This window comes from Gobio gobio (assembly GCF_949357685.1).
Source record: "Gobio gobio genome assembly, chromosome: 3".
In the NCBI taxonomy this organism is placed as follows: Eukaryota; Metazoa; Chordata; class Actinopteri; order Cypriniformes; family Gobionidae; genus Gobio; species Gobio gobio.
In genome coordinates, this window is record NC_137099.1 from 1,549,336 (window position 1) to 1,564,335 (window position 15,000).

The window sequence follows — 15,000 nt, forward strand, 5'->3', positions numbered from 1 at the left end:
CGTGGATGAAGCGGAAGATGATCATGATTTTGTCCAGGATCCTCTCCAGCTCTTCCTCTGTGGCCTCCTTGTTTCCCGCACGCAGTTTAGAGTCCACGTACTTCGCTGAGGAGACAGAAGCACTCGGTAAACACTGCAGTAAAATGTGTGTGTGTGAGTGTGTGAGTGAGTGAGTGAGTGAGTGAGTGAGTGAGTGAGTGAGTGAGTGAGTGAGTGAGTGAGTTTGTCTGAGAGTGAGTGAGTGAGTTTGTCTGAGAGTGAGTGAGTGAGTGAGTGAGTGAGTGAGTTTGTCTGAGAGTGAGTGAGTGAGTGAGTGAGTGAGTGAGTTTGTCTGAGAGTGAGTGAGTGAGTTTGTCTGAGAGTGAGTGAGTGTGTTCGTCTGAGAGTGAGTGAGTGTGTTTGTCTGAGAGTGAGTGAGTGAGTTTGTCTGAGAGTGAGTGAGTGAGTTTGTCTGAGAGTGAGTGAGTGAGTTTGTCTGAGAGTGAGAGTGAGTGTGTTCGTCTGAGAGTGAGTGAGTGTGTTCGTCTGAGAGTGAGTGAGTGTGTTTGTCTGAGAGTGAGTGAGTGAGTTTGTCTGAGAGTGAGAGTGAGTGTGTTCGTCTGAGAGTGAGTGTGTTCGTCTGAGAGTGAGTGAGTGAGTGTGTTTGTCTGAGAGTGAGAGTGTTTGTCTGAGAGTGAGTGAGTGTGTTTGTCTGAGAGTGAGAGAGTGTGTTTGTCTGAGAGTGAGTGTGTTCGTCTGAGAGTGAGTGAGTGTGTTTGTCTGAGAGTGAGAGTGAATGTGTTTGTCTGAGAGTGAGTGAGTGTGTTTGTCTGAGAGTGAGAGTGAGAGTGTTTGTCTGAGAGTGAGTGTGTTCGTCTGAGAGTGAGTGAGTGTGTTTGTCTGAGAGTGAGAGTGAGTGTGTTCGTCTGAGAGTGAGTGAGTGTGTTCGTCTGAGAGTGAGTGAGTGAGTTTGTCTGAGAGTGAGTGAGTGTGTTCGTCTGAGAGTGAGTGAGTGAGTGTGTTTGTCTGAGAGTGAGAGTGAGTGTGTTTGTCTGAGAGTGAGTGAGTGAGTGAGTGAGTTTGTCTGAGAGTGAGTGAGTGTGTTTGTCTGAGAGTGAGAGTGAGTGTGTTTGTCTGAGAGTGAGTGAGTGAGTTTGTCTGAGAGTGAGTGAGTGTGTTCGTCTGAGAGTGAGTGAGTGTGTTTGTCTGAGAGTGAGAGTGAGTGTGTTTGTCTGAGAGTGAGTGAGTGTGTTCGTCTGAGAGTGAGTGAGTGTGTTTGTCTGAGAGTGAGAGTGTTTGTCTTAGAGTGAGTGTGTTTGTCTGAGAGTGAGTGTGTTCGTCTGAGAGTGAGTGAGTGTGTTTGTCTGAGAGTGAGAGTGAGTGTGTTTGTCTGAGAGTGAGTGAGTGTGTTTGTCTGAGAGTGAGAGTGAGTGAGTTTGTCTGAGAGTGAGAGTGAGTGTGTTCGTCTGAGAGTGAGTGAGTGTGTTTGTCTGAGAGTGAGTGTGTTCGTCTGAGAGTGAGTGAGTGAGTGTGTTTGTCTGAGAGTGAGAGTGTTTGTCTGAGAGTGAGTGAGTGTGTTTGTCTGAGAGTGAGAGAGTGTGTTTGTCTGAGAGTGAGTGTGTTCGTCTGAGAGTGAGTGAGTGTGTTTGTCTGAGAGTGAGAGTGAGTGTGTTTGTCTGAGAGTGAGTGTGTTCGTCTGAGAGTGAGTGAGTGTGTTCGTCTGAGAGTGAGTGAGTGAGTGAGTGTGTTTGTCTGAGAGTGAGAGTGAGTGTGTTTGTCTGAGAGTGAGTGAGTGAGTTTGTCTGAGAGTGAGTGAGTGTGTTTGTCTGAGAGTGAGAGTGAGTGTGTTTGTCTGAGAGTGAGTGAGTGAGTGAGTTTGTCTGAGAGTGAGTGAGTGTGTTCGTCTGAGAGTGAGTGAGTGTGTTTGTCTGAGAGTGAGAGTGAGTGTGTTTGTCTGAGAGTGAGTGAGTGTGTTCGTCTGAGAGTGGGTGAGTGTGTTTGTCTGAGAGTGAGAGTGTTTGTCTGAGAGTGAGTGAGTGTGTTCGTCTGAGAGTGAGTGAGTGTGTTTGTCTGAGAGTGAGAGTGAGTGTGTTCGTCTGAGAGTGAGTGAGTGTGTTTGTCTGAGAGTGAGAGTGAGTGTGTTTGTCTGAGAGTGAGTGAGTGTGTTCGTCTGAGAGTGAGTGAGTGTGTTTGTCTGAGAGTGAGAGTGTTTGTCTGAGAGTGAGTGAGTGTGTTTGTCTGAGAGTGAGAGTGAGTGTGTTTGTCTGAGAGTGAGTGTGTTCGTCTGAGAGTGAGTGAGTGTGTTTGTCTGAGAGTGAGAGTGAGTGTGTTTGTCTGAGAGTGAGTGAGTGTGTTTGTCTGAGAGTGAGAGTGTTTGTCTGAGAGTGAGTGAGTGTGTTCGTCTGAGAGTGAGTGAGTGTGTTCGTCTGAGAGTGAGTGAGTGTGTTTGTCTGAGAGTGAGAGTGTTTGTCTGAGAGTGAGAGTGAGTGTGTTTGTCTGAGAGTGAGTGTGTTCGTCTGAGAGTGAGTGAGTGTGTTTGTCTGAGAGTGAGAGTGAGTGTGTTTGTCTGAGAGTGAGTGAGTGTGTTTGTCTGAGAGTGAGAGTGTTTGTCTGAGAGTGAGTGTGTTCGTCTGAGAGTGAGTGAGTGTGTTTGTCTGAGAGTGAGAGTGAGTGTGTTTGTCTGAGAGTGAGTGAGTGTGTTTGTCTGAGAGTGAGAGTGAGTGTGTTCGTCTGAGAGTGAGTGTGTTTGTCTGAGAGTGAGTGAGTGTGTTTGTCTGAGAGTGAGAGTGAGTGTGTTTGTCTGAGAGTGAGTGAGTGTGTTTGTCTGAGAGTGAGTGAGTGTGTTCGTCTGAGAGTGAGTGAGTGTGTTTGTCTGAGAGTGAGAGTGTTTGTCTGAGAGTGAGAGTGAGTGTGTTTGTCTGAGAGTGAGTGAGTGTGTTTGTCTGAGAGTGAGAGTGAGTGTGTTCGTCTGAGAGTGAGTGAGTGTGTTCGTCTGAGAGTGAGTGAGTGTGTTTGTCTGAGAGTGAGAGTGTTTGTCTGAGAGTGAGAGTGAGTGTGTTTGTCTGAGAGTGAGTGAGTGTGTTCGTCTGAGAGTGAGTGAGTGTGTTTGTCTGAGAGTGAGTGTGTTTGTCTGAGAGTGAGTGAGTGTGTTTGTCTGAGAGTGAGAGTGAGAGTGTTTGTCTGAGAGTGAGAGTGTTTGTCTGAGAGTGAGAGTGAGTGAGTGTGTTTGTCTGAGAGTGAGTGTGTTTGTCTGAGAGTGAGTGAGTGAGTTTGTCTGAGAGTGAGTGTGTTTGTCTGAGAGTGAGAGTGAGTGTGTTTGTCTGAGAGTGAGAGTGAGTGTGTTTGTCTGAGAGTGAGTGAGTGTGTTTGTCTGAGAGTGAGTGAGTGTTATTGTCTGAGAGTGAGTGAGTGTTATTGTCTGAGAGTGAGAGTGAGTGTGTTTGTCTGAGAGTGTGAGTGAGTGTGTTTGTCTGAGAGTGAGTGAGTGTTATTGTTTGAGAGTGAGTGTGTTTGTCTGAGAGTGAGTGAGTGTTATTGTCTGAGAGTGAGTGAGTGTGTTTGTCTGAGAGTGAGTGAGTGTTATTGTCTGAGAGTGAGTGAGTGTGTTTGTCTGAGAGTGAGTGAGTGTTATTGTCTGAGAGTGAGTGAGTGTGTTTGTCTGAGAGTGAGAGTGAGTGTGTTTGTCTGAGAGTGAGTGAGTGAGTTTGTCTGAGAGTGAGTGTGAGTGTGTTTGTCTGAGTGTGAGTGAGTGTGTTCGTCTGAGAGTGAGTGAGTGTGTTCGTCTGAGAGTGAGTGAGTGTGTTTGTCTGAGAGTGAGTGAGTGAGTTTGTCTGAGAGTGAGAGTGAGTGTGTTCGTCTGAGAGTGAGTGAGTTTGTCTGAGAGTGAGTGAGTGTGTTTGTCTGAGTGTGAGTGAGTGTGTTTGTCTGAGAGTGAGTGAGTGAGTTTGTCTGAGAGTGAGAGTGAGTGTGTTTGTCTGAGAGTGAGTGAGTGTGTTTGTCTGAGAGTGAGTGTGTGTGAGTTTTCAGTGGCCCCTCACCGATGAGCTCTGCAGGTTTGTTGGGTCTCTTGTTGATGAAGCTCTCGAAGGCTTCCTTCATGGCGTTGATGTAGGTGTCGTTCCTCTGGAAGCAGCGCTGGCTCACAAAGTCCATCTTGTCCTTGAAGTCCAGCAGCTCCTGAACCATCTCCTTATCCTTCTCTGGAGAACTCACGATCTCTCCGCCGGAGCTCTGCAGGAGGAGCAGCACACCTTTATACTACTTTTACAACTTTTACGTTCCCCAGGACAACTTTTACGCTCCCCAGGACAACTTTTACCCCCTTGGACAACTTTTACGTTCCCTTGGACAACTTTTACGTTCCCTTGGGCAACTTTTACGTTCCCTTGGGCAACTTTTACGTTCCCTTGGGCAACTTTTACGTTCCCTTGGGCAACTTTTACGTTCCCTTGGGCAACTTTTACGTTCCCTTGGACAACTTTTACGTTCCCTTGGACAACTTTTACCCCCTTGGACAACTTTTACGTTCCCTTGGGCAACTTTTACGTTCCCTTGGGCAACTTTTACGTTCTCTTGGGCAACTTTTACATTCCCTTGGGCAACTTTTACGTTCCCTTGGACAACTTTTACGTTCCCTTGGACAACTTTTACATTCCCTTGGACAACTTTTACGTTCCCTTGGACAACTTTTACGTTCCCTTGGGCAACTTTTACATTCCCTTGGGCAACTTTTACGTTCCCTTGGACAACTTTTACGTTCCCTTGGACAACTTTTACTCCCCAGGACAACTTTTACGTTCCCTTGGACAACTTTTACGTTCCCTTGGGCAACTTTTACATTCCCTTGGGCAACTTTTACGTTCCCTTGGACAACTTTTACATTCCCTTGGGCAACTTTTACGTTCCCTTGGACAACTTTTACTCCTCAGGACAACTTTTACGTTCCCTTGGACAACTTTTACTCCCCAGGACAACTTTTACGTTCCCTTGGACAACTTTTACGCTCCCTTGGACAACTTTTACATTCCCTTGGGCAACTTTTACGTTCCCTTGGACAACTTTTACTCCCCAGGACAACTTTTACGTTCGCTTGGGCAACTTTTACGCTCCCTTGGACAACTTTTACGTTCCCTTGGGCAACTTTTACATTCCCTTGGGCAACTTTTACGTTCCCTTGGACAACTTTTACATTCCCTTGGGCAACTTTTACGTTCCCTTGGACAACTTTTACTCCCCAGGACAACTTTTACGTTCCCTTGGACAACTTTTACGCTCCCTTGGACAACTTTTACGCTCCCTTGGACAACTTTTACATTCCCTTGGGCAACTTTTACGTTCCCTTGGACAACTTTTACATTCCCTTGGGCAACTTTTACGTTCCCTTGGACAACTTTTACGTTCCCTTGGACAACTTTTACGTTCCCTTGGACAACTTTTACGTTCCCTTGGGCAACTTTTACATTCCCTTGGGCAACTTTTACGTTCACTTGGACAACTTTTACTCCCTTGTACAACTTTTACGTTCCCATGGGCAACTTTTATTTTATTTTATTTAAGGTGAGGAATGTTTTCCTCATGGTTTTAGTGTGTGTGTACCTTGATGTAGTCTCTCCAGGACTGCAGCAGCGCCGCCAGGCCGCCCTTGACTTTACTGAAGAGCTCGTAGAGCAGCGTCAGCTCACACTCGCGGCTCTCGTCCAGCAGCGTCCGCAGGCCTGAGGAGATCACACACACCGGCAGCTGAGTGTGTGTTTCATTACATCAATAACACTCTCACATCTCTAGCATAACTCAGACCTTTCTGTAGAATGGCGCTCATGTGTTCGCCCAGCAGCTGCTTCTCCACAGCGGCGATCAGCGGCTTCCTGTCACACAGGCAGATGTTAGAACAACCTCTGTATTCAAAATACAAAATAAGAGTCCTGGTGTATTTCCAGCTTGTTTGTAATTAAAAGTCACGCATTATATATTCGTTTTTGGCTACACAATAAACTGTTTAATTTAATTCCCATTTCATTCATAGTCAGGAGGAAAGACCAGTATTAGACACATATTCAATAAAGCATCAGGGTTATAATAGTTCACTAAAACCATTAAAAAATTTAAATTATAATAAATTAAATTAAAAAAATAAATAAATAACGTATTTGAAGCTTTAGCTTAACCTGATATGTTCTACTGACTAAAACAGAAATACAAAGTTATAAAAACTATATAGATGTTTTTAAAATAGTGAATTGAGCTCTTTCGTGTATTTTTAATGTCAAAAACAAAATGATGTCAGTTCAGTGTCAGTCGGTTATGTGACGCTTAAATGCTTAATGTATTACAGTTTAACTAAACTAATTAGATTTTAGGAGACTAAAACTAGACTAAAACTAAAAACAATTCAGGCGACTAAAACTAAACCAAAATTTGCTTCTTTGCAAACTTCTGTGTCTCCTTTACTGCCCACAGACAGCTTTAAAAGACCAATCACAAGTCAGTATGCAAATATGATGATCACATCGGTCACACACACACACACACACACACACACACACACACACACACACACACACACACGAGTGAGACTCACTGCGTGCTCTGATCTAAGTAACTGATAACGCGGTCGTTCTCCTCCTCCAGGCGCCGCGCCACATGATGAAGGTACTCGGGAACCTGTGTGAAGAACATGAACACACGTCAGCACACACACACACACACACACACACACACACACACACACACACACACACGCGTGAATGAGGAAGAACAGCAGCTCTCACGTCTCTCTCCTGCATGAGCCTCTGGCCCTCCGAGGCGTACAGACGGGTGGTCTCCGTCAGAAACCGCTGCTCGAACGAGTCCTTGTACACCTGAGGACACACACACACACACTGCTTGAGGACACACACACACACACTGCTTGAGGACACACACACACACACTGCTTGAGGACACAGAGCAACACACACTGCTTGAGGACACAGAGCAACACACACACTGCTTGAGGACACAGAGCAACACACACACTGCTTGAGGACACAGAGCAACACACACTGCTTGAGGACACAGAGCAACACACACACTGCTTGAGGACACAGAACAACACACACACTGCTTGAGGACACAGAGCAACACACACACTGCTTGAGGACACAGAGCAACACACACACTGCTTGAGGACACAGAGCAACACACACACACTGCTTGAGGACACAGAGCAACACACACACACTGCTTGAGGACACAGAGCAACACACACACTGCTTGAGGACACACACACACACTGCTTGAGGACACAGAGCAACACACACACTGCTTGAGGACACACACACACACTGCTTGAGGACACAGAGCAACACACACACTGCTTGAGGACACACACACACACACTGCTTGAGGACACAGAGCAACACACACACTGCTTGAGGACACAGAGCAACACACACACTGCTTGAGGACACAGAGCAACACACACACTGCTTGAGGACACAGAGCAACACACACACTGCTTGAGGACACAGAGCAACACACACACTGCTTGAGGACACAGAGCAACACACACACTGCTTGAGGACACAGAGCAACACACACACTGCTTGAGGACACAGAGCAACACACACACTGCTTGAGGACATCGGCTCACACACACACACACACACTGCTTGAGGACACAGAGCAACACACACACTGCTTGAGGACATCGGCTCACACACACACACACACACACTGCTTGAGGACACAGAGCAACACACACACTGCTTGAGGACATCGGCTCACACACACACTGCTTGAGGACATCGGCTCACACACACACTGCTTGAGGACATCGGCTCACACACACACTGCTTGAGGACATCGGCTCACACACACACTGCTTGAGGACATCGGCTCACACACACACTGCTTGAGGACATCGGCTCACACACACACACACTGCTTGAGGACATCGGCACACACACACTGCTTGAGGACATCGGCTCACACACACACTGCTTGAGGACATCGGCTCACACACACACTGCTTGAGGACATCGGCTCACACACACACTGCTTGAGGACATCGGCTCACACACACACTGCTTGAGGACATCGGCTCACACACACACACACTGCTTGAGGACATCGGCACACACACACTGCTTGAGGACATCGGCTCACACACACACACACTGCTAGAGGACATCGGCTCTCACACACACACACACTGCTTGAGGACATCGGCTCACACACACACACACTGCTTGAGGACATCGGCACACACACACACACACTGCTTGAGGACATCGGCACACACACACTGCTTGAGGACATCGGCTCACACACACACACACTGCTTGAGGACATCGGCACACACACACTGCTTGAGGACATCGGCTCACACACACACACACTGCTAGAGGACATCGGCTCTCACACACACACACACTGCTAGAGGACATCGGCTCTCACACACACACACACTGCTTGAGGACATCGGCTCACACACACACACACTGCTTGAGGACATCGGCACACACACACACACACTGCTTGAGGACATCGACACACACACACTGCTTGAGGACATCGGCTCACACACACACACTGCTTGAGGACATCGGCACACACACACTGCTTGAGGACATCGGCTCACACACACACACACTGCTAGAGGACATCGGCTCTCACACACACACACACTGCTAGAGGACATCGGCTCTCACACACACACACACTGCTTGAGGACATCGGCTCACACACACACTGCTTGAGGACATCGGCTCACACACACACACACTGCTTGAGGACATCGGCTCACACACACACTGCTTGAGGACATCGGCTCACACACACACTGCTTGAGGACATCGGCTCACTCACACACTGCTTGAGGACATCGGCTCACACACACACACACACTGCTTGAGGACATCGGCTCACACACACACACTGCTTGAGGACATCGGCTCACACACACTGCTAGAGGACACAGAGCATCACACACACTGCTTGAGGACACAGAACAACACACACACTGCTAGAGGACATCGGCTCACACACACACACACACTGCTTGAGGACATCGGCTCACACACACACTGCTTGAGGACATCGGCTCACACACACACTGCTAGAGGACATCGGCTCACACACACTGCTAGAGGACACAGAGCATCACACACACTGCTTGAGGACACAGAACAACACACACACTGCTAGAGGACATCGGCTCACACACACACACACTGCTTGAGGACATCGGCTCACACACACACTGCTTGAGGACATCGGCTCACACACACACACACACTGCTTGAGGACATCGGCTCACACACACACACACACTGCTTGAGGACATCGGCTCACACACACACACACACTGCTTGAGGACATCGGCTCACACACACACACACTGCTTGAGGACATCGGCTCACACACACACTGCTTGAGGACATCGGCTCACACACACACACACACTGCTTGAGGACATCGGCTCACACACACACTGCTTGAGGACATCGGCTCACACACACACACACACTGCTTGAGGACATCGGCTCACACACACACTGCTTGAGGACATCGGCTCACACACACACACACACTGCTTGAGGACATCGGCTCACACACACACTGCTTGAGGACATCGGCTCACACACACACACTGCTAGAGGACATCGGCTCACACACACACACACTGCTTGAGGACATCGGCTCACACACACACACACTGCTAGAGGACATCGGCTCACACACACACACACTGCTTGAGGACATCGGCTCACACACACACTGCTAGAGGACATCGGCTCACACACACACACACTGCTTGAGGACATCGGCTCACACACACACTGCTAGAGGACATCGGCTCACACACACACACACTGCTTGAGGACATCGGCTCACACACACACTGCTAGAGGACATCGGCTCACACACACACACACACTGCTTGAGGACATCGGCTCACACACACACTGCTTGAGGACATCGGCTCACACACACACACACTGCTTGAGGACATCGGCTCACACACACACTGCTTGAGGACATCGGCTCACACACACACACTGCTAGAGGACATCGGCTCACACACACACACACTGCTTGAGGACATCGGCTCACACACACACACACTGCTAGAGGACATCGGCTCACACACACACACACTGCTTGAGGACATCGGCTCACACACACACTGCTAGAGGACATCGGCTCACACACACACACACACACACTGCTAGAGGACATCGGCTCACACACATCGGCTCACACACACACACACACACTGCTAGAGGACATCGGCTCACACACATCGGCTCACACACACACACACACACTGCTAGAGGACATCGGCTCACACACACACACACACACTGCTAGAGGACATCGGCTCACACACATCGGCTCACACACACACACACACACTGCTAGAGGACATCGGCTCACACACACACACTGCTAGAGGACATCGGCTCACACACACACTGCTAGAGGACATCGGCTCACACACACACACTGCTTCACACACACACAGACACACTGCTAGAGGACATCGGCTCACTCACACACACACTGCTAGAGGACATCGGCTCACACACACACACTGCTTCACACACACACACACACTGCTAGAGGACATCGGCTCACTCACACACACTGCTAGAGGACATCGGCTCACACACATCGGCTCACACACACACACACACTGCTAGAGGACATCGGCTCACACACACACACTGCTAGAGGACATCGGCTCACACACATCGGCTCACACACACACACACACACTGCTAGAGGACATCGGCTCACACACACACACTGCTAGAGGACATCGGCTCACACACACACTGCTAGAGGACATCGGCTCACACACACACACTGCTTCACACACACACAGACACACTGCTAGAGGACATCGGCTCACTCACACACACACTGCTAGAGGACATCGGCTCACACACACACACTGCTTCACACACACACACACACTGCTAGAGGACATCGGCTCACTCACACACACACTGCTAGAGGACATCGGCTCACACACACACACTGCTAGAGGACATCGGCTCACACACACACACTGCTAGAGGACATCGGCTCACACACACACACTGCTTCACACACACACACACTGCTAGAGGACATCGGCTCACACACACACACTGCTAGAGGACATCGGCTCACACACACACACTGCTAGAGGACATCGGCTCACACACACACACTGCTAGAGGACATCGGCTCACACACACACACACACACACTGCTTCACACACACACACTGCTAGAGGACATCGGCTCACACACACACACTGCTAGAGGACATCGGCTCACACACACACACACTGCTAGAGGACATCGGCTCACACACACACACACACACACTGCTAGAGGACATCGGCTCACACACACACACACACTGCTTCACACACACACACTGCTAGAGGACATCGGCTCACACACACACACTGCTAGAGGACATCGGCTCACACACACACACACACTGCTAGAGGACATCGGCTCACACACACACACTGCTAGAGGACATCGGCTCACACACACACACTGCTAGAGGACATCGGCTCACACACACACACACACTGCTAGAGGACATCGGCTCACACACACACACTGCTAGAGGACATCGGCTCACACACACACACTGCTAGAGGACATCATCAGTGCGGAGCATCCAATCACCTGCTTTTACAACAACTTTTACGTTCGCTTGGACAACTTTTACGTTCGCTTGGACAACTTTTACGTTCGCTTGGACAACTTTTACGTTCGCTTGGACAACTTTTACGTTCCCTTTTTTACATTCCCTTGGACAACTTTTATGTTCCCTTGGACAACTTTTACGTTCCCTTGGACAACTTTTACGTTCCCTTGGACAACTTTTACATTCCCTTGGACAACTTTTACATTCCCTTGGACAACTTTTACGTTCCCTTGGGCAACTTTTACGTTCGCTTAGACAACTTTGACATTCCCTTGGACAACTTTTACGTTCCCTTGGACAACTTTTACATTCCCTTGGGCAACTTTTACGTTCGCTTAGACAACTTTGACATTCCCTTGGACAACTTTTACGTTCCCTTGGACAACTTTTACATTCCCTTGGACAACTTTTACGTTCGCTTGGACAACTTTTAAGTTCGCTTAGACAACTTTTACGTTCCCTTGGACAACTTTTGCGTTCCCTTGGACAACTTTTACACATTCCCTTGGACAACTTTTACGTTCCCTTGGACAACTTTTACGTTCCCTTGGACAACTTTTACGTTCCCTTGGGCAACTTTTACGTTCCCTTGGGCAACTTTTACGTTCGCTTGGACAACTTTTACACATTCCCTTGGACAACTTTTACATTCCCTTGGACAACTTTTACATTCCCTTACGTTCGCTTGGACAACTTTTACGTTCGCTTGGACAACTTTTACACATTCCCTTGGACAACTTTTACATTCCCTTGGACAACTTTTACGTTCCCTTGGACAACTTTTACGTTCCCTTGGACAACTTTTACGTTCCCTTGGACAACTTTTACGTTCGCTTGGGCAACTTCTTGGACAACTTTTACATTCCCTTGGACAACTTTTACGTTAGCTTGGACAACTTTTACGTTCGCTTGGACAACTTTTACGTTCCCTTGGACAACTTTTACATTCCCTTGGACAACTTTTACGTTAGCTTGGACAACTTTTACGTTAGCTTGGACAACTTTTACGTTAGCTTGGACAACTTTTACATTCCCTTGGACAACTTTTACGTTCGCTTGGACAACTTTTACGTTCCCTTGGACAACTTTTACATTCCCTTGGACAACTTTTACGTTAGCTTGGACAACTTTTACATTCCCTTGGACAACTTTTACGTTCACTTGGACAACTTTTACGTTCACTTGGACAACTTTTACGTTCACTTGGACAACTTTTACATTCCCTTGGACAACTTTTACGTTCGCTTGGACAACTTTTACGTTCGCTTGGACAATAACAGTACGCAAACATGTAAACTTCACATAAGGCAGTTTTTGCATTAACTTCTAAATCTAAGAATACATTTCTCCAATTAGTTGTTGAAATATAATCATTTATACACAGTGTCTGTCATTTTCATGACCGGTTTTTTTAACATGCATGAAATAATCAAGACATCCCTAACAGGTTCAGTAGATTATAATGAATATAACGGCAAATATAATGAATATATAGTGAAAGAGTTGATTTCTCTAGTGAATAAAGGTCTGTGGACACTGAATGACTCCTGAGGTAAATGTGATGCTAACGCTACATTACATTGTTTAGTTTACAGCAGTTATATTGCCGTCTTTCCGCCGTTGAAACACTGATTTAGCGATTACAGCACATTTATACATGACAGTAAGCTGTAATGTATCCTCAGCATACCTTCAGATGTTCATTCATGTTTATTCTTTAGGAAGAGATGATCGATCGCGTTCGCAGATGATTGCATTCACGCGCGTCCGCTTGAACTGTCGCCACATAGAGCGCCAAAACGGCATTTATCGTTTGAATTTCGTGATAAAATGGACTGAATACTTAATATGTTTGTGTATTAACAACCCCCCCCCCCCCCCCCCCCCAAAAAAAAAAAACAACAACAAACAAAACAAAAATAACTCTCCGGTTCTACGTGATTCACGTAAATGACCCGATTGACCAAGAAAACGGCGATTGTCGCCGAAAAGCGACAAGTTTGCAGGTGTGAAAACGAAGGGTTTGAGCGCTGACATCATCAGTGCGGAGCGTCCAATCACCTGCAGGTCTGAGAGCATGCCCAGTAGGCTCCTCAGCAGACTGCGGTCCACCGTCTCTCCGTTGCGCTCCCGCTCGATCTGCTCCAGGATGCCCTCCACCGTCCGGCTCTGGACCCCGCTGTCGCTCACGATGTGCGTCCGGAACAGCTCCAGTCCCGTGTCCCTGACAACACGCATGTGTTACTATAGCAACACCAGCTCAGGGTTATTACGCTTAACTACAACTACAGGTGCTGGTCATATAATTAGAATATCGTCAAAAAGTTGATTTATTTCACTAATTCCATTCAAAAAGTGAAACTTGTATATTATATTCATTCATTACGCACAGACTGATATATTTCGCATGTTTATTTATTTTAATTTTGATGATTATAACTGACAACTGAGGAAAATCCCAAATTCAGGATCTCAGAAAATGAGAATATTGTGAAAAGGTTGAATATTGAAGACACTCTAATCAGCTGATGAACTCACAACACCTGCAAAGGCCTTTAACTGGTCTCTCAGTCTAGTTCTGTAGGCCACACAATCATGAGGAAGAAGATGACCTGACAGCTGACCAAAAGACGACCTTTGACCCCTCGCACAAGGAGGGCAAGACACAAAAGGTCATTGCAGAAGAGGCTGGCTGTTCTCAGAGCTCTGTGTCCAAGCACATTAATAGAGAGGCGAAGGGAAGGAAAAGATGTGCTAGAAAAAAGTGTATGAGCAATAGGGATAACCGCACCCTGGAGAGGATTGAGAAACAAAACCCATTCAGAAATGTGGAGGAGATTCACAAAGAGTGGACTGGAGCTGGAGTCAGTGCTTCAAGAACCTCTACACACAGACGCATGACAGACATGGGTTTCAGCTGTCGCACTCTTGACCAACAGACAGCGTCAGAAGCGTCTCACCTGGGCTACAGACAGACAGGACTGTGTAAAGTTTCCACAGTCAGGGATGGTTTGGGGTGCCATGTCATGCGCTGGTGTTGGTCCACTGTGTTTTCTGAGGTCCAAGCAAACTCGCCTGACCTTAACCGATGCAATATGCAGAAGAGCTGAAGGCCATCAGTGTATTTGTATTGGTCTTGAGTAATATTCTCATTTTCTGAGATCCTGAATTTGGGATTTTTCTTAGTTGTCAGTTATAATCATCAAAATTAAAAGAAATAAACATGTGAAATATACCAGTCTCTGTGTAATGAATGAATATAATATACAAGTTTCACTTTTTGAACGGAATTAGTGAAATAAATAAACTTTTTGATGATATTC

The 15,000-nt window shown here is 47.3% G+C and overlaps 2 protein-coding genes across 2 annotated transcripts in view; one reads left to right on the top strand and one right to left on the bottom strand.

The window, feature by feature from the left end:
• Positions 1–15,000, bottom strand: part of cul4a (cullin 4A) — a 32,078-nt gene that overhangs the window by 13,905 nt on the left and 3,173 nt on the right. Inside the window, exons 6-12 of the mRNA XM_079812314.1 lie at positions 13,739–13,901; positions 6,747–6,836; positions 6,557–6,639; positions 5,776–5,843; positions 5,575–5,693; positions 4,017–4,209; positions 1–105 (exon numbers count right to left, since the gene is read on the bottom strand). Coding sequence (XP_079668440.1) covers positions 1–105; positions 4,017–4,209; positions 5,575–5,693; positions 5,776–5,843; positions 6,557–6,639; positions 6,747–6,836; positions 13,739–13,901 — 821 coding nt within the window. The remainder of the gene's footprint in view (positions 106–4,016; positions 4,210–5,574; positions 5,694–5,775; positions 5,844–6,556; positions 6,640–6,746; positions 6,837–13,738; positions 13,902–15,000) is intronic.
• The window catches only part of pcid2 (PCI domain containing 2), a 35,868-nt gene that overhangs the window by 1,238 nt on the left and 19,630 nt on the right, over positions 1–15,000 (top strand).